The sequence below is a fragment of the Larus michahellis genome, chromosome 3, assembly GCF_964199755.1.
Source record: "Larus michahellis chromosome 3, bLarMic1.1, whole genome shotgun sequence".
Lineage (NCBI taxonomy): Eukaryota > Metazoa > Chordata > Aves > Charadriiformes > Laridae > Larus > Larus michahellis.
In genome coordinates, this window is record NC_133898.1 from 121,394,206 (window position 1) to 121,413,987 (window position 19,782).

Consider the following 19,782-nt stretch of genomic DNA (forward strand, 5'->3'; position numbering starts at 1 on the left):
TGACCTTGGTGCCTGTGCTGAAGTTAGGGCGAACGTGTCGCTTCAATCTGTTTGGCGTTCACCGCTCTATCTCACTCCTCATTGAAGAGAGAAATATCTGGGGTTTAGTAAAGACAAAATAAGATCGAAATTAGTATTCTGAAAAATCATTACATGTGAAAGATAGGACTGAATGTGGGATGAAAGGTCAGGAGGCCTGGAATTTTTCTGAACTATCACTGAAGTCCTCTGAGACCCTGTGCAAGTTACAAAATCTGTATGTCTCAGCTTCCTCATTTTAAAAACAAGCTTCAGGCTGCTATGACAATGAAGTGGGTTTTGTAGACTGCCTTAAAAATACTTGAAGTGAAAAAGCATTGTGTAAACATAATTAGTTCTTGAAAAATATACTTCTTTAACAGTAATGAAATTTACAGAGCCAAACTGAACATGTCCCTTTAGAACTGCCCACTGCTACCTTGAACACTGCATTTTACAGAGAGCAAATAACAAAATCTTCAAAGCTATCTGACGAAGAATACATGAAAAACAGAGCTATGGGGTAGACTGTAAGTACCCAAGGTCAAGATGTGTCTCTGTGAGAAAATTTGACTTGTTGAGCTTCAAATCTTTCTCTAAACTGGCTTAGCGAAACCAACGCCAAAGGCTCGGAGGGCAGAATTCTGCGCGCACAGGCACTTCTGCACGTGATCTGCCGCCTCTTTGCTTTTAACAGGAATGCTTATAGTGATAATGTAAATATTTGAAGGATCAGAACTACGGTATAGTTTGAACTAGGTATGTCTTCCTTCAATCCCTAACTGATATTTCGTTCAGCTGAAATAAGCTGATCTTATCATAAAATGAAGGCGTATGCAGTGTTTGCATGAGCTTTACGAAAAGTTGTGCAGTTGACACAGTTTTGTACTGGAAACAAGCCAGTTCTACCTGCTTGCCGAAGGAGGAACTAAACCTGTGATAAATCACAAAAACATTCAGCGTCTGAAGAACCCCACCACAGCACAGCTATGATGAGGTGTGTAAACGAGGTCAACACCAAAATACATCGGTTCCTTTGGTAACTTGGATATTCAGACCCCCAAATGAGATGGGAGTTCTCACGGACACGAATGCGAGCCCTTCAGAACTCTGCTCAGAGACCCGCGCAACGACCTGAGCGCACTTTACTTGGCATGGATGGTTTGTATTATCAAGGCTGGAGCTGAATCATAAACCCTGAGGCGCAGAGATTTGACTCAGAAGCCATCTCCATCCACTGAGGATACATAAACTGCACTCCTCTCCAGAAAAGACTTTGGAAGAAATGAACAAAGCTTATTCTTTTCTCATCCTTTGCCTGCACGGCGAAAGCCCAGTGCCTCTGCGCTCTCGATTCCCACCTAAGAAACAGGCTCCTAAAGATTTGGTCTTGAATCAGCCGAGGATTTCTAGGAAAGGAACGTATAGAAGCTCTTTAGCTTTTCCTGCCAACATATTTTTGCTTATTCAATTTGTTTATCTGGTTTAACTGTCTAAAGCCAATTTCAGTGGGTTTTTTTTCTTAATTTTCATGGTCTGATCCCATTCCTTCAAATCTGTACTTATGCATGTGCTGGACTGATATATTATGAGTCAGCCTGGGTCAGCGGGATAATCCAAAGCACAGAAAGCAAAGCATGTAACATGAAACTTTGCAGTATCATGGCCTCCGTAAATATTCCTTCACGTGGGTTTTTCACATAGCAACTGGGAAAAGGAAAGCATCTCTCAAAAAAAAAAAAGGAAGAAGAAAACGTGGTTGCAAACCTACAGAAAGTGGCCAACTTACCTGGCGACGGCTGTAGAACCCTAAAGCATTTTTATTACATTCTACTCCATCTCTAGTTGCTGATACCCCTTGTAATTCATAACCAGGTCACCAGAGTTTAATAATGAAAAAATCTATTGTTAACTATATAATTATCATAACCAATAATGCCTGGATAAGAGCTGAAAAGTGAAATCAAAGTTTTAACAGACAAATACTGTGTTTATCGTACTTTTAATGCATAAATACTTTCTTAAAATATCCTAACTTTTGATATGCAGATCTTTTGTATACACAGATTACCTCGAAAGTGGAAGCCCTTCATTTATTCCCAGGTCAGGCTTATGAAATTAACTGCCAACTTAGTTTCTCCCCATGATCCTGCCAGTGACCTTTTTCCTGCCCTGGTAGGATCATTCCCTCTCCATGGATTAAAGGTGATTAAGGATCAGTGTCAGTTTAGTCTCATACATTTGCTAAGCAGAGACGACAAACTGTGCCAAAACGTGTTTGATTTATTTGTGGGGGTTTTGTGATAGGGGAACCCCGATTGGGCTCAAATCAAGGATCCAGCAAAGAAAAGAGTGCTTTATATCATTGGTAGCTCTTTAACCCAAAGTGTCACAGCAAGGATTTAATATTCTTCAGCTAAATTATTAGTTTCCACAAACAATAATGACTGAAATCAATCAAGCTTTCCAGTGCTTAGGGTTATTTAGCCACCAATTCAATTAGCCAGTTGTCAGATGAATACCTGTATCTATTGAGCTGAACTTCAAACAAATATAGCCACAATGCACTTAAGCAAATAATGTATGAAATAGAAGATTTTCCATTTTTGAAGAAACACATGTCTAGCCGCAGTATTATTCCTTTCTAAGGATTTTAGAGCTATATCCTAAACCAGTATGTTGTCAGTTGACTCTACAGATATCAACAGATCTATACTGGAACTTGGAAAGCTGTGTTAATTTCAGGGAAGAAACCTGATTCTAACTCAGGACAGATAAACTTCTCTTTATACTCGATTCTTGAAGCAATACAGAGATTTCCTGTGCTTGGACTGAAATATGTGTTTTTCCTCAAGCCTTTAAACTTCTTGCTTCCGTATTGAACGTGCAACGATCATTTGCTTGCTTATTCGCAAGAAAAAGATTAGATAAGGGCTCGATTAATTGTAAACTCACACTAGAAACGGAGGGGTGACATTATGTTGTCTGTGTAAATTCAAGATGAGTTGGAACTATGTCCGTGTGGAAAGAAATCTTAAAAAAAATCACTTACGCACAGGGCACATATCCAGAAAATATAAAAGAGGCTTAAGTATTTCTGACTTAACCCTGACAAACTTTGAGAGATATGCATGCCCTTGATTAATTTAAGAATCAACTCTGTGTTGTGGTGTCATGATAGATCTCGTTCGTGTGGTTTTGCTCTGTAGTCGGTATCTTAATTACGTAAAAACAATATTGTATTCTTTGCTGGGCTAAGGAGATGAATTTACTGTGACAGAAAGAATGGACAGAAAGAGATGCCATACTAATGAAACAACACTGACAATAACAAAGCAAAAAAACCCCACCTTTTCAACTTCACTGGCTAATGAATTTCAGGAAATAATCGGAATAGTTCCTTTTCCAACAAAAATGAGTGGTTGTGAAGATAGCCCCAATCTGGACACTTTAATGGATGCACACACACATTCTTTAATAGCTTGTTCATCAGACTAAAATAAACATAATACTACAAAGGGTTACCCGAGCTCACTTCATTTCCCTACTGCTGTTGGCTTCAGATTATGTTGACTCTATCAACAAGATTGTGGCTGTAGGTGTAAATTTATTAAGTCCCACACATCAAAATATTGCTCTATTTTGTTAGTTAGTAGGCGCTATGCTCTGGAATGGGTACAGGGAGAAACACGAAGCCAAATTTTTACTTCAAGGTCCAGACAGCCCAATTTCAACAGCATTAACCTTGGAAGAACATACTGTATGATTTTCCAGAGTGGACAAACTCAGAGGAAGAGGAGACCGCAGCCCTACCTTCATTACGCTTCCCAAATGCAAATCTGGTGACACTTCTCTTATCATATTTTGACCAACCGACCCCCTGAGCAGATGAATAGAGAGAGTGGAGAGACTTCTTATGCTGTCTTACTAAGGCCACCGTGTACTAAGGTATTGATTTTTTTTCATCGAGAAATGAATAAACTTTTTGTAGCTAGAACTGGAGGAGTTTGGAAGGGACCAGTGATCCTCTCGTGACTCATGTTAAGCTGGATGGCCAGTTTAACATGAGCCAGCAGTGTGCCCAGGTGGCCAAGAGGGCCAACAGCATTCTGGCTTGCATCAGGAATAGCGTGGCCAGCAGGAGCAGGGAAGTGATGGTGCCTCTGTACTCGGCACTGGTGAGGCCTCACCTCGAGTGCTGTGTTCAGGTCTGGGCCCGTCTGTACAAGAGGGACATTGAAGTGCTGGAGCGTGTCCAGAGGAGAGCTACCAGGCTGGTGAGGGGTCTGGAGACCAGGGCATATGAGGAGAGGCTGAGGGAGCTGGGCATGTTTAGCTTGGAGAAGAGGAGGCTGAGGGGAGACCTCATTGCCCTCTACAGCTACCTGAAAGGAGGTTGGAGAGAGGTGGGTGTTGGCCTCTTCTCCCAGGTGAATAATGACAGGACCAGAGGAAATGGTCTGAAGTTGCGGCAGGGGAGGTTTAGATTAGATATTAGGAAGAATTCCTTTACTGAAAGAGTGGTCAGGCACTGGAACAGCCTGCCCAGGGAGGTGGTTGAGTCACCATCCCTAGAGGTGTTTAAGAAACGTCTAGATGTGGCACTTCAGGGCATGCTCTAGTGGCAGAGATTGTAGGTTGGTTGGTTGGACTCGACGATCTCAAAGGTCCTTTCCAACCATGAAGATTCTGTGATTCTATGACTGTGGTGGAGGCTGTGGGTATTCTCTGTACTTCCATAGGGTATTCTGAGACCCTGCAGCACTGTCAGTATTTATCACCCCTCCTGGCCTCCCTTGACTCTGTTCCCCACCTACAGAGAACCTATGCTTTAGATACATTTTTTTTTCTTTGTATGTATTCTATTAGTGTCATTTTTCCAGGTTGAATGTCATTTAGTTAATTCCTGTATTTTTCAGCCAAATAACACTTTCCAGCTGGTCTCTGTCCTCCCCTGTGTTTGAGGCATTTAATAAAAGAGAGCTCATTATGATTAGAACAACCCAAATCTGAAGTGCAACCCGGCCCAGAAGAGATCCCTTTAGTTCTTCAAAAATCTTTTCCAACTCAAGGAATATTAAGAAGTAGAAATACCAGCACCTGTAAAAGGAAATCCATTTTACACCATATATGATACAGCACAGAGGATACAGCCCGTTACACTAAGAACCTCTCTGGACCAAGAAATTAGCAAGTGACAACAAAGACACTGGAAGCCAATGAATATTTAGAACTCTCTTAATGAACTACAACCAAAATTTAGAGCTATATAATACTACAAAAGCCTCAGGTCTTTAAGCCTCTACCTCTAAGAACGACGCCTTTACTAACTGGCAGACTTTTCTATTGCAGAGTTTTTGCCCCTTTCGTGGAAGCATTTTGTTCTGACTGTTGTTGGAAATGAGAGGCTGGACAGGATGGACTTTGAACCTATTTCCAGATATTAGTTCCTGTGTAACTCAACAGTATATCTCAGTTAGTACAATAATGCCTACAGTCATCCAATTTTGAACTAATTTTTCATCAATATTTGTCACCATCTCTAAGATAGTGTCCTGCTAGGTTAGTACTGTACTATCAGGGTCACACGTACTGAATAACAATTCTACTAGATTCAAGTAAAAAACTGAAGAGTGGCTACAACTTATTTACTTAGTTCCCATTTCTTACATAAAAGTCTGAGCAAAGCTCTTTATTAGTTTTCCTTCCCTGATGTTGAGAGACTTACAGGTTTACTCTTAAACCAAGAGCATAGTATAGTTCTTCCAGACATGGCTTGATGGTTTGGAAAATGATGATATACCGTCTGCCTTTAATTACATCGTCATAAAGTACTCATTAATTATAGAACAATCTGCTCTGTTTTTCCATAAACAGCACTCTGTAAAGAACATATTTCCACACTGGCTTGCTTTTGATAGCCTTTCCTTTTCTCACTGATCACTACCTTTGTAAAATGCCTTTGCTAGTCCATCTTACTCCCCTCCAAACTTTAAATGCACCATCTTTTGCTTTGACATACAAATTTCTCAGCTTGTGCTTTGATATCTGGATGTAAAGACAAGTCCCTCCATCATCCTTTCTCCCTGCCCTTCTTTCCCGAGCAAGTTATGTCCCTTCATACTCATATTCTAGTTCTGTCATTTATCTCACCTATGTCTGGAAAGTCAGATTTCCACAGTCTGTCTTCTCACAAACTGCTTTCCAACGATCAAACTGTTGCTGCTTTTGCAGGTGTAAGCATGGGCTATATCTGCACCATTATACCAAATGGAGCCAGGAACTATTTTGTGGCCCTCAGGACAACCGGAATAGAATGGCTGGTTTTCACAGAATTAAATTTTCACAGAATTAAATTTTTCCTCTACAGAATCACAGAATGGTAGGGGTTGGAAGGGACCTCTGGAGACCATCTAGTCCAACCCCCCTGCCAGAGCAGGGTCACCTAGAGCAGGTCACACAGGAACGCATCCAGGTGGGTTTGGAATGTCTCCAGAGACGGAGACTCCACCACCTCTCTGGGCAGCCTGTGCCACGGCTCTGCCACCCTCAGAGTAAAGAAATTCCTCCTCACGTTTAGGTGGAACTTCCTATGCTCAAGTTTGTGCCCGTCTAAGCAGTCTACCCAAACTGCTTATTGGGAAGAGCACGTGGCAGTGCTAAGTCCTGAATCGTGCCTGATATCAGGAGAATGCTAGTTGGAGAAGGCTAAAACCATACCAGAAAATTCATTAATAATTAAACAGTATGGATGATCATACTCCAGTGCAACCACGTGTCTTACACTCATTTAGCTGATTTCTAGAGGTAACCTATCTTTGGCAGGTCCTACTGTAACATTTCTGTTTCCTTCGTGCAACCTGAATGCAGATTCATTCAGATATTCGATCAGATGGTTTCTGAACTTTCAAGTCTGCTTTTAACTAACGCCTGACATTTTTTTGCCTATATTTTGGTTTCCTCAAACATTCTGCGTTGCATCTGTTCCTCTGTTTCGTTTGGTTCTTACTGTGGTAAATTGTCCCTCGTTACAGTTCCGGAATTCTGGACGGTACTCTGGCATCTTTAATTAGTGTGTATGAAACCGTAGGTCTTGAAGGGATCTCCACTGGTCTTTTTGTCTTCAGAAGAATCAAAGATACTGCGCCATTTTCAGTGCATACTTATTCACCCTGTCCTTAGGCAGCACAAATGATAAATGATTATCTTCCCAAGAAATTCAGCCTAGAATACCAGTCTTATAATTAAATAAATCTAATCTGAATCACCTCTGTTGCAATCTGCTCCATTACACATTACCTCATCTACCATAGACATGTGGATTACATTATTCTCCTTTACTTGAAAACTCTTGCCATGTCCTTCAGTTGTCCCTTGTTTAGTCTAAAAAAGTCTAATTTATTTTTTTTCCTTGAAGGTCATAATTTTTTGGTGTCTTTCATGGGATTCCCCTGATTAAATGTGGCTATCCAAAGCTTAATTTTTCTCCCTTCACAGTCAGTGGAAAGAATACAATTCATCTCATCCTAAAGTGTTCACCTAGCTAGATTAGACAAGTGTTACCTATATCTCTCCACTGACTATGCCAGGATTTTAAGGGGATTAGTGGGTGAATAGATGTCTACGTTGTAGACATGTTAAGTATTTCTGTCCTAGCACAAATGTTACCCTTTTGTGAATATATTCAGCCTCTCACCTTCAAATTCTCTGTATCAAACTGCCATATATTCTCTGCCAATTGCTTTCTCTGCTTTAGACAATGCATTGTGACAACTACCTGAACAGTCTAGACGTTGCCAGATTCCTTCCTCTTTAGACATCAAGCACACCCCATACTGCACTTTGGATGGCTCAGAAATTTCTCAGAAGTCTCTTGAATCTGTCTGTCATGGTTTGGTGGACATCATATTCAACAGGGATTCCTGTCTTTAATATCTGGATGTAAAGACAAGTCCCTCCATCATCCTTTCTCCCTGCCCTTCTTTCCCGAGCAAGTTATGTCCCTTCATACTCATATTCTAGTTCTGTCATTTATCTCACCTATGTCTGTTAAGCCAATTAACTAATAGTTTCGGTAATTTATAAAGGCTTGCAACACTATTTTCCGTACTTTTCAAATTTACATTACACTACATGCACATCATCTAGCTCATCTGCTGTCTTCCTACCAGTATTTCTTTGATCTCTCAATGATTTGTCTACCATAATTTTAGATCCTTCACGAGCGCTCTTTTGCTCATAATGATACAGAATATATTTTTTACCTTTCCCCTTAAACTCATCATCAAGCCTTCTTTACTAAACATTTCAACGTTAATCACCTTTTCACGGTTAAGGAAGCCAAAGCTCCCATGACACTGGTCTGACTGAACGCGCTCCGGTCTCTGTACACTCGTGCATACTTGCAAATATCCTTTTGAGGAAGCACAGTGGTTTTAATACCATGTCTTATACCCTGTGAAAAACAAGCAATCTCATTACACTGTCATTAGTCTCTCACTCTCTCTAGTTTGTTTCCATACATCTTTCTTTTCCACGTCGACACTGAAGCTTCCCAGGACAGTTCTGATGCTCTGCCTTACAAAACTATCATTTACTGTCAAATTTTTCACAGAATGCATCCGCTATTTCACCATTTGCCATTTAATTGCTATTATTGCCATTACTTTAGACTCTTGTTTGTGTTGGCTGAGGACCACAGTAGAGACTGGGGACGCATTTTGTCAGGTACGGGCAGGATTGCACATAGAAAATTGCCAAGTGATGAATCAACTCTAGGTTGGATTCCCACTCCAAATGGAAATGCCCTGCAAAAAGTACATTGAACTTTTGAAAATAAGTTTTCCTCAGGCGATGTACCACTATCTGGTCACATTTTTTTTCCTGGTAAGTTGCCCGCCTTATTGTAAGGTTCTTCAGAGGAGTGTAACACCGGTTTCCTTTCCAGTTTATCCTTTGCTTTTGAGGAAGCAATCTCTGTCACCCCTCAGAAAGTGTCAGAAAACAGTGGTAAGAACTAATAATACCAAACAGCAGTGTAATTTCCTATGGGGAAAACATATTTTCTACCGGTAATTATTGCCAACAGCAATCTTGGAAATATCATATAACTTATTGTTTAAAACATCAAACAGAAGGAACTGCTTAGTATCAAGAATGACTAATGCAGGAACATGTGCCTCCACACTTGCACACACACATTAGCTAAAATGTTGTTTACAGGTTTACAAGATGTAAACATTGACTTGGGGTTCTGCTTCAGTTTACACTTGAATTTAGAATGAAAATATACTGCTTAATGCATAACCATGATTGACACAAATAGGCAGAAAAAGCTGCAATTGTTACGACAGACTTCCCCAATCCGCTTGGTATTAAAGTTGCGGGAAGACGAGAACTATACGAGAAAATCAGTGAGCTGTGCTTGAGAAGGCAAAAGGAAAAAGTTATTCAATTATACTCAGGTGCTTTCCAAACAATACACGCTTTATTGAGGAGTGCGAAAAACACTCATTTACTTTGTGTGATGAAGCACGTGCAGGTGAAGTGGGGTGTGTGATGGAAACTGCAATGTCTATGGACTTAATCCTGCCTTGAGTTACTTTGGAACGACTCTCACCATCTTCAAATGGCAGAACCGTCCCTTAGCTGGAGAAACTCACCTCTAGTTTAAGGTCTCACATACCCTTGCAGATGGCTGTGGTGATGACATTTCTTTTACGGCCCAGATTTTTGGTCATGGAAAGTGTCTGCTCTCTTATCCTGCAAGAGTGGCACAGAAGGCTCTGCTGTAGGTGGTGCTCAGTGGCCAGGATGGACAGTGTCTGCAGCAATTTAGCATCTCCACACCGTGGCTCCTGCCTGAGCTCTACTGGGAAATAATATGCTGTTCGAGACAAGGGTTTATGCATGTCAGTAGCTATATGGAGGCCAGTTGAAGTACTTTTCTGGATTGGGACCTGACGCTGACTCTCCTTGAGGAACCCTGATGAAATTCAGTAACTGGACCACCCATCCTTTGAACAAGGTGAACTTCCTCTCAGGTGGAGTGGCTTTCATTGGTATGAAAGGTGACCTTTACAGCACCCTTCATTAAACATAAACCACTGTTTATAAAGCTCATTTTAAATACCCTTGACCCTTGCACCATACACTTGACCACTGCACTAACTAGTAAGCAATCTCCTGCACCAGAGTTTGCTCAAGATAAGCCAGCATTTCCTTCCCCAGATCCATGAAGACTCTGTAGGCTTTTTCTCCTTGTCAATATAGTCACATTAAAGAATTAGGCAAGGGAGACGGTGAGCGCTGGTGGACAAGAAACCGCAGCAAAGCTGACTGCAATATTGTTTTAGATGACAGTAGGAATTACACCCAGACCAGTGTCCCCTTTAGGCGCATGGAATGACAGGTATTGCATCAGTTAGCAGCTTTGAAAATGTCATTTTCCAAAAAAACCTTATTCCAAGACACAAATGCTTATAGTTTACCCATGGGTACGGATTTCGCGGGTGTTTAAGTGCTTTGCTGGGACTGCGTGATGAAAGAGTTCGACGAATCAAGCTAAATTCCCAACCAGTAAACACAAGTTGTAACAGAGCCAGGAGCTCTACTTCAGGTATTCCTTGGGGGAGTTGAGACAGACACCTCTGAGACAAAAAGCAGAAGGGAATCCTTCCCCTGAATTCAGGGGGCTTTCTATTGGGCCCAGGGCAAATAAAGTGCCAATTTGCAGCCAACTATCTGGCACTGGCTAACACAAAGCAACTGTAGCTGCTAGCACTTAACTGGCATACACTTATTTTCAACGTCCTTTCTGCTTTGTTGACGTTACCCCTTCCTTTTTCATGCCATTTGCAACACATCACTAGACTCGCTGCAAGTTCGTGAGAGTAAGTCGTATCCCTGGGGACGAAACTCCACCAGGGGTGAATAAACAATCTCCCCTTCCCCAACCGAATCCCAACTGTGCCTCACATTTCATGGAAATGATCATCAGTCCCACTATCAAAACATTCACGCCTCATGAGTAATATTTATGATGGGAGTTTTTTCGTTGGGTTTTCCCCCCCAAGAAGAAAAAGAGGAATAATTAACAGAAATAAACCCAGTGAGAAATTTCCACATGATTACTATTATTTTCACAAGGCTTTCACAGGAAAGTAAAAGCTTTTGCAAGTAATAAAAGTCCTTGTTAAACATCTTTCTTTCTTTTGGAAATGGGGTAAATTAGGAAGCAGATTGACTTTAAAAAATAAATAGGACTATAAATACATAAAAGTCATTGCCTTCCTCCAGTAATTTAATATGAGCATCCTACTCCGAAAAAAGGAAAAGTTTAGTTCAGTCACAGAAAGAATAAAGCAGATGTGAGGTTTTTCCATCAGCTTAAGTGCTGCCTTGGTAAGGTGAGTTGTCCGACTACGTTAAACAAACATTTTAGTCAGGCATCACACAGGAAAATAAACAGTAGCAGAGGAAACATGAAAATATTAAAGACTGTTATTCTTTGGCCCCTTTTCCTGCGAAGCAGGTGATAAAATATTACTGTGTTTCCACAGGTAAGGAAACACGCTCTTAAACACTTTGCAGAAATACATCTTACGATCATCACTTAAAACGTCAGAAGTGGATAGGACTCAACTGTGACAGCGCACAGGAGCCTGCCGAGAAACTCTGCAGAAGCAGAGATTCAGCGCGCCGGGTCGCACTGCCGGGCTCCCGAAAGCAGCCTTCTGGCCCTTGGCAGTATCGGGCAGCGGAAATTCAGATGGAGGGAAAAAAACATCGTGTAAGAGACAGCTGTAGAGTCACCTGATTTCAGGAAAGATGACGTCTCTTGAATCCTAATTAGTTAGATGCTAGGGAGAGGGAGGGAGATCACCTGGTGTGTCATTCTGACCCCCTTCTGCCCCACTGGGCGCCAAAGAACGCACACAGGAAGAAGAGAGGAGACCTGCTGAGCTCCAGCCTTTTTGCTCACCTGTGATACCCTACACTACACTGTCCAAGTTTAACACTATTACTTTATGCAGATGTAGTTTATGTACCACGTCATCGCTTTCAGTTCTCCGTGAAATTGTGTCTAGCTATATATCAGTTTTGGGCCCCTCGCTACAAGAGGGACATTGAGGTGTTGGAGCGTGTCCAGAGAAGGGCTACAAAGCTGGTGAGGGGTCTGGAGGAAAAACCTTATGAAGAACGACTGAGGGAGCTGGGGTTGTTTAGCCTGGAGAAGAGGAGGCTGAGGGGAGACCTTATCACCCTCTACAACTCCCTGAAAGGAGGTTGTAGAGAGATGGGGGCTGACCTCTTCTCCCTGGTGACAAGTGATAGGACGAGAGGAAACCGGTTCAAGTTATGTCAGGGGAGGTTTAGATTGGATATTAGGAAACGTTTTTTCACTGAAAGGGTTATTAAACATTGGAATAGGCTGCCCAGGGAGGTGGTGGATTCACCATCTCTGGAGGTGTTTAAAAAAAGGGTAGACGGGGCACTTAGGGACATGGTTTAGAAGTGGCTCTTGTCAGGGTAGGTTAAAGGTTGGGCTCGATGATCTTAGAGGTCCCTTCCAACCTCAGCAATTCTATGATTCTATGATTCTATGATTCTATCATGTCTGAAATTCTATAAGTATTTAATTATAAAAGTAGAAAAATATCCTTGAAATGATTTCTGCATTATAGCCGTACGTTATCTAAAACTTACATTCATCTGAAGAAACAAAAGAATCACTTTTTACTGCCAGAGCTTTGACTTCAGTCAGTCTGGAAAATCAACTTGAAAATGTACTAGTCTAACTTCAAAGATCTGCACAGTTGTCCAGTGGTGAGGGGGGAGGAAAAGCTTTTATTCTCCTGCCCACTATGAAAAAGGTAGGTGTGACATTGCAAGGTGCTCCCTGAAATCCTTTGTGGTATCAGTTTCTGTCTATAATGCACTTAAAATGCAATTAAATGCAGTGCATGCACGTCAGCCCGTCTGGCCAACGTGGTTTATGGACGCTGCTCGTGACTAACATATGCACATATATTTCTAAGGTTAAACTCATGGTTAAGCAGGTCGAGTAGATCAACTGTTGCCCTGGGATGCAGGTCTATGTACAGTTCTGCTGCCGATCATCTATGTGATGCTGGGCAATAGCTTGTCTTGAATGTCAGGTTCTTTTTAAAATGTGCTAGTACAGTGTTTGAAATAATAAAACCTAGATGAGAATATAATGCGCAACTGCCCCTCGGCCTTGCATGCCTCAGTGGAGAGTGTTAGCGCCATTCAGTATGGAAGCCTCTGCCTTCCATGCTTAATTTAGAGGTGCTCATCATATCTTCTGTTATTTTTAGTTCAATTTTGATTTCAGTGCAAGAAAATAACACCATTTTAATTTAAAAACAAAGAAAGAGAAGTAAACTAAATTTTAGCTGTGCGGTTATACAGCTTTTAAAAATACTCTTTAGGAGGCAAAGCACTTCTATTTCACCATTTCAGGTGAATTCATTTATCAGCTGCTTATCTAACACTTTAAATGCTATATTTTAACTCTGAAAACTATGAGCAGAGTAGGTGGAGGGGCTATTGACTGCCATGAATACAACACCACGGACTGCCCTTATCCAAGTATTTCAGTTAGATGGGTATTTCTACAGCATTCGAGTCCCAGAAAAAGAACTCTCCAAAAATTTCTCATTTACTTGTCAGGGAATGGATGTGGAGATGTAAAATGAATTTTCAAAGAAAGCAGGAAAGAAACAGGACTAGTTTTCTAGTGGGACTCTTACCAGAAACCAGCAGCTGTAAATTCTAATGCAGCCAAAGCATGGGATATCTGCCTGTCCTGGCGGCAAGGGAAAGGCTGCACGGACAATTCAGATCACGTTGTTTTCTGCTGTCTGCAGCAAAACGAACAGCCGGTAGATACAGAGTGGGATTTATCCCCTCTAATTTTAAGTATCTAGTAGAGAGAGGTATCGGTATAGAGAATTAGTGATCTGGAGGCTGTGATTCACCTGACCTGCTTTAGATGCCAACTATTTGGACAGCATGATGTCCACAGTGGTCAGATGAAGATGACCCATAATGTCATATTTAAAATCTCTCTGATTAAGGATTGGAATAGAAACAGATCTCAAGACACAACAACTCCCAGGGTCGGGATAATTCAAACCCAGAAATAAATTTTCCAGTTAGCTCCCTGGAGATAAAATTTTAAAATAACTTAGTCAATGTAAAAGCTTAAGTTCCATTTTCATAGCAACAGGAAGGAACAGAGAGAAGTAGCTACTGCTGGGAGACAAGCCCCAATACCTCAGTCAGGTCTCTCGCTTCCTACGCAGTCCTGTGGGCGCAAGAGTGGAGTGCCTGAAACTGCCTTAGCCCTTTTTTCTCTGTAAAATGCGGGAAATGTAAACACTCCACGTGATATCTGAATGTCTCCACACTTGGAACAAGAGAAAATTCGAATCCAACCTCTGCAGTTTAATCTCGGTTTCTTGTCTTCTTACAACATCTCTTGGACACTTAAAATAAACCGGAAATCTACTGTCTCCAGCCGGCATTTGTGTGACAGCCTAAACCCAGCCAAAACGCTTATTTTAGGTTTCTGAGTCCTCTCCTTCCCGACCTGGATTGCAGAAAGCAGATCTGCCCCTGCCGCAGATTGCCGTGCTCCCCTGCTCCCCGAACAGGTTAAACAAACAGGGAGATTCCTCCAGGGAAGTCACAGGTTCAAGATCACAAAGGACGCACCGCGTTTGGGCCAGTTGGAGGTTTTTTCTTCCTATTGTGCTTATCTGTATCTTCACTGTCATCCAGACGTTCACCCCTGACCCGCGAACCCGCCTCTCGAAAAAGCCTCGCGGTGTTTACCCATTAAGTAATGTCTGTGCTTTTGTGGAAATTTTACAGAAACAAATGGAGGAAGTTTGCCAGTCAAACGGCTGGACAATAAATCCTGTCCCATGTAGATAGAATGGTTTACTGTCACTGTAAGTCTGCTACTGGCATCTGTCACCGAAGAAATGTTTACAAATTTCAACGCGCTGGAGTGCCAAAGTGTTCCAGCACTGCCGGGCTGTACATGATTTGTAGAACAACCACCGCTGTGCTAGATAGGGGTATCCTTGTTTTGCTAGCCTGAATAAACAGAGTGACAATGTTTCAGATAACTAAGGTCATTAATGTCCGATTTTTCTGTCCATTCATCTCCTAGGCTCATGAACACCAGTACCCAAATGCTAGTTTGTTCAATGTAGTGCTGTTTTCTGCCCTAAGGTATCTTTGCTAGAAGTTTAATCCAGGTAGGCAAACTGCCTTCAGACCTCTTTGCTTATTTCTAATAGGTCCTTAATTATATATACACTATGTCTTCCCATCCTTCCTTACAATCCATTTTCTTTACGGTCCCTGCCGTCTCTCCTCTTTCTGCGCTATTTCCCCTTTGGGACAAGACATTATATTATGTTACCCTTCTGCACAGCGCCATCGCAATGCCTTCTGCTGTGTGCCTCGGGCTTCCAGTACCATCAACTATAAAGTCCGGACACTGGGAAGACAGGTCTGGATAAGAAGCAGGAGCAAACATAATTTGAAACAGTGGGATAGAGAGGTAACATAAGTCTTCCTTCACTGACTCTTTCAGCTAAGGGCCCGATTCTGCTGCCACTGAGCGGAGCTTTTCCCTCTCCACGTCAACGGGAGCGGCACTCGGTCTTAGAGTTCCGCTATAATTAAGTTTTCAAATCTCATTTCCTTTCAGAGGAGAGAAAACATTGTTGTGACTAAGCTTTGGATGTGGTAACAAATCCCTGGCAGGTTGGTTTGTTTTAACGGACGTATTAGTTTTAAGGAAACTTTTACCATCTTTTCTGCCCTTAATCACAGCTTTTATTACAATTACAGTAATGCAACAGATGTACATGCCAAAGGCAATATGTGTATTTTTAATGAGTTGACATGCAACCTTCCCGGAGAGGAGAAACAACTTTATTTGCTGAACGTTTCTGAACCATATCTAGCAGTTTATTAAGGAACAAGGAATCAATCAGAAAAACATTCACCACAAATTCAGAGGCTTCAGTAACTCACAGATGAGAAGTCCCGTAAGACAGACTCGTTTGTCGTGCTAGATTTAGCGAATTTTTGCTGAATGGTTACATTTTCTACTGTCCGCAAACAATACAAGACAAGGTTAACGGGCAATATCCGGAAAGCCCTAAAATTATTAATCCACACATGTGGTCCTGAGTCACTGGGCTGTAAAACATCGCCAGTTTCCAAAGAGGAAACCAAAGGGAAATTCTGCTCAAGAGAGATGATATCACAAGCCCAAAGGAACTAGTTGCATCAATAAGGCCTATTTATGCAAGTTTTACAAGACATTGGCTCACAGGGGGTTTCATTCTGGTACAATGAATTCAGTCAATAAACTGAGCATAGGCAGAGATCGCACCCTGTGAGTGAAAGAGCCTTCAGCCTGGTTTCTTGCCTGAATTCACCTTACAGCTTGGAGACAGATCAGACCCTGGTGCACACAGCAAACTACAAGAGGCTGACATGCACGCATCAACCGGGCTCCTTCCCCTGGGGGCTGAAGAGCTCGGAGAGTCAGGCTCCAACAGCAGCACACAAAATCCGTTCTGGTAAATTATTCCTGCCACTGCTGTGGTCTGGGCCAAAGGGCCCGCACAAACAATGGCTGGCCATGCTTTTTTGGAGGTTAATGCAGGCCAAGGACCATTTCCAATACAACCCTGGATGTGGATAACCTGTTTTGAAGGTAAAAGTTTATCTGTGGGGACCAGAGAAGGATTCCTGGCTTGTGGAGATGTGACCTCACAGACCTTCACATACCTTTCTCCCAGACTAAATTATCAAAGGAAGAAGCCTGAAAGCCCAGTGCGTGTATAACTGCATGGTTGCTTTCTCCTCGCTCATCAGAAAACTGACATAAATTAATAGGAATTGAAGCAACAGATAATATGACCCCCATCAGAAGTTTACATTATCAACCGGGAGCCTGATTTTGTCAGGCACCGGGTGCCGCAGCGGAGTGACTGTTGTTACGCCCGGTTTGTACAACAGAAACGGGGCTTTGGCGGTAAGAACCCCCACTGGCCATCCCGCTCCCAGCCCCTCCACAGTCCCACTGCGAGCCTCCAGTACAGACCAACACATCCACAGAGAGCCGCCAAAGGCACAGGACCTCGCCGCAATCACCGTTACTCTGGCACATCTGTTTGGAAGATTAGTAGGTAACATTTAACTGATAGAAGGCAGAGCACAACTGGAAATGTAGGAATGTGTTTTTACTACTATTAACGCAATCAAAACTTCCTTCTTGCTATTATTACCATGTTAGCACGTCAATTCTATTCCAAATTGTTTTCAACTGCTAACTTAGCAAAATACCTGGAATATAGCACAATCCACGTTCTGGTTTTCATTCTAAACTTAATTTATCTGAAATTATTCCCTTTCTTAAAGCTGTTTCTCCTGCAATAATGTGCAAAATATGCATACAATATGCACTCGAGGAACGTTAATCTTTCTTCGTATGCTCCAAAAGGCGCTGAAATTCTTCTGTGCATAAAGTAACTTCTGCGTGTCTTTGTAGGCTGAAGGCCCTTTTCTGAATTTACCAATATTCCTACTCAGATGACAAAATCCACAGAGCTGGTTAAACCACAGCTTTAAAAAACAGATGCAAAGAACCCTTTGTAAAAATGATTACTGATTTATTTTCATCACCTAATCTGAATGAAATGCAAAAAGAAGACCTAAGTAACATAAACTAGATTGTAAAACCATGTTTTAATCACACGAGATACTGTTAGAAGTATAGATCGGTTTTCTTAAGAAATATATCCTTTGGGAATATATTTGGGAAGAAATACTCTTTGGGAAAATATTTTGTTATTCCCTCCCCCCAACTTTTTTTCTAAAATTGACTCATTTGAAATTTTCCTGTACCCATGGTCTTAATTTGAGAAAAGATTAAACCTGTCCTTCTTCAAAACTCATTCATGCTTTAGTATTAAACTTCTGCCTACAAAACTCCATCACCATTTACTACGTGAGAACAACACAAAAGTTGGTGTAACAAAAGGAAAAAGAAACAAACAACAGGTACTCACCAATGCAGTCCACGCTGAAGAGATTCACGGAGGTTGTTATGGAAGATTCATCGCAGGTCTTCATTCCTCGCAGAGCAAACCGCACCAGGGAGGCTTTGACTCCCTCTGGTAGAAAGGAGAGCAGGTAGACGGGCATGTACAGAACGTACCGAAGTTTGCACAGCAAAGGGGTCATGAGCTTTCCTTGAGGGGACTGAGCCATGCGCTCTATCGTCGGAAACAGCAGCACCGAGCGAAGAACCTGCCAGGCCACGAGAAAACCACTGTCAGCAAAGTCCTACAGCACCACATCCCAGCCGAGAAGACTTTATTTATAAATGAGTGTCCGCTTGAAATGAAATTGGGTTTCAAGGTGCGTTGGCTTTCAGACACACTGGCAGGGCTTGCGGCATGCCCATGTTAAATTTTTTAAATGACTGTGCTGGTTTTGGCTGGGGTAGAGTTAGTTTTCTTCATAGTATGGGGCTATGCTTTGGATTTGAGATGAAAACAGCGTCGATAACGCAGGGATGTTTTAGTTATTGCTGAGCCAAGGCCTTTTCTGCTCCTCACACCACCCCGCCAGTGAGTGGGCTGGGGGTGCACAGGGAGTTGGAGGGGACACAGCTGGGACAGCTGACCCCAACTGACCAGAGGGATATTCCATACCATATGATGCCATGCTCAGCAATAAAAACTGTGGGAAAAAGAAGGAAGGGGGGGACATTTGGAGTGATGGTGTTTGTCTTCCCAAGTAAATATTTACCCATAATGGAGCCCTGCTTTCCTGGAGATGGCTGAACCTCTGCCTGCCCATGGGAAGCAGTGAATGAATTCCTTGTTTAGCTTTGCTTGTGCACGGCTTTTGCTTTACCTATTACACTGTCTTTATCTCAACCCATGAGTTTTCTCGCTTTTAATGTTCCAATTCTCTCTCCCATGACACCGGGGGGGAGTGCATGAGTGGCTGCGTGGTGCTTAGTTGCTGGCTGGGGTTAAACCATGACAAAGACGAAGCAACGAAGAACGTGGTTATGAAATGCTTGGGTGTATCGGTTTTGAAAGAAGGGCCCAGGAGCATGACCACAGCCCCTTGCTCCAGGAGGAGGTGACCCCACCAGAGGGCAGCAGGCAGGAACCCTCGCTGCAGACCAGGAGGGCTTTTTATGTCACCAAAGCTACACTGCTTTTTATTTCATCTGGCAAACTGTTTTCTCCACGTAAACCAAACAACCAAATTAAAAGATGTCGGCCACCGTGACAGTATCTTCACACTTTGACAACACACGGGGTTTTTAATTTGCAGTTCAATATAGGTAAATCTGGTCAGAACAAGAGTCTAAGCACACAGTCCCTTCACTAAGATGTGTACAGTGGTGCACGATATCGGATTTTATATACTGAGATAGACATATTCTATAGCTGGTAATTATTTTATGTTATGATAATAGAATACACTGTAGCCTTAAAATAGAATGACATTATTTAAAAACCCCACCCACGTTAACCGAAAGGGAATTGATAGACTTACTCTCAATTACATTTCAATGTTAAGATCAAACAAATATTATAAAAGGATACCTGCCACTTTTTACTGGAAAGTAAAAACATATTACAAGAACTCTTACAGGAAAACCCGTCAAAGACACATGACTAC

The 19,782-nt window shown here is 42.0% G+C and overlaps 1 protein-coding gene across 1 annotated transcript in view; it reads right to left on the minus strand.

The window, feature by feature from the left end:
• The window catches only part of LDAH (lipid droplet associated hydrolase), a 132,642-nt gene that overhangs the window by 24,918 nt on the left and 87,942 nt on the right, over nucleotides 1–19,782 (minus strand). The window contains exon 5 of the mRNA XM_074581946.1: nucleotides 18,147–18,387. Coding sequence (XP_074438047.1) covers nucleotides 18,147–18,387 — 241 coding nt within the window. The remainder of the gene's footprint in view (nucleotides 1–18,146; nucleotides 18,388–19,782) is intronic.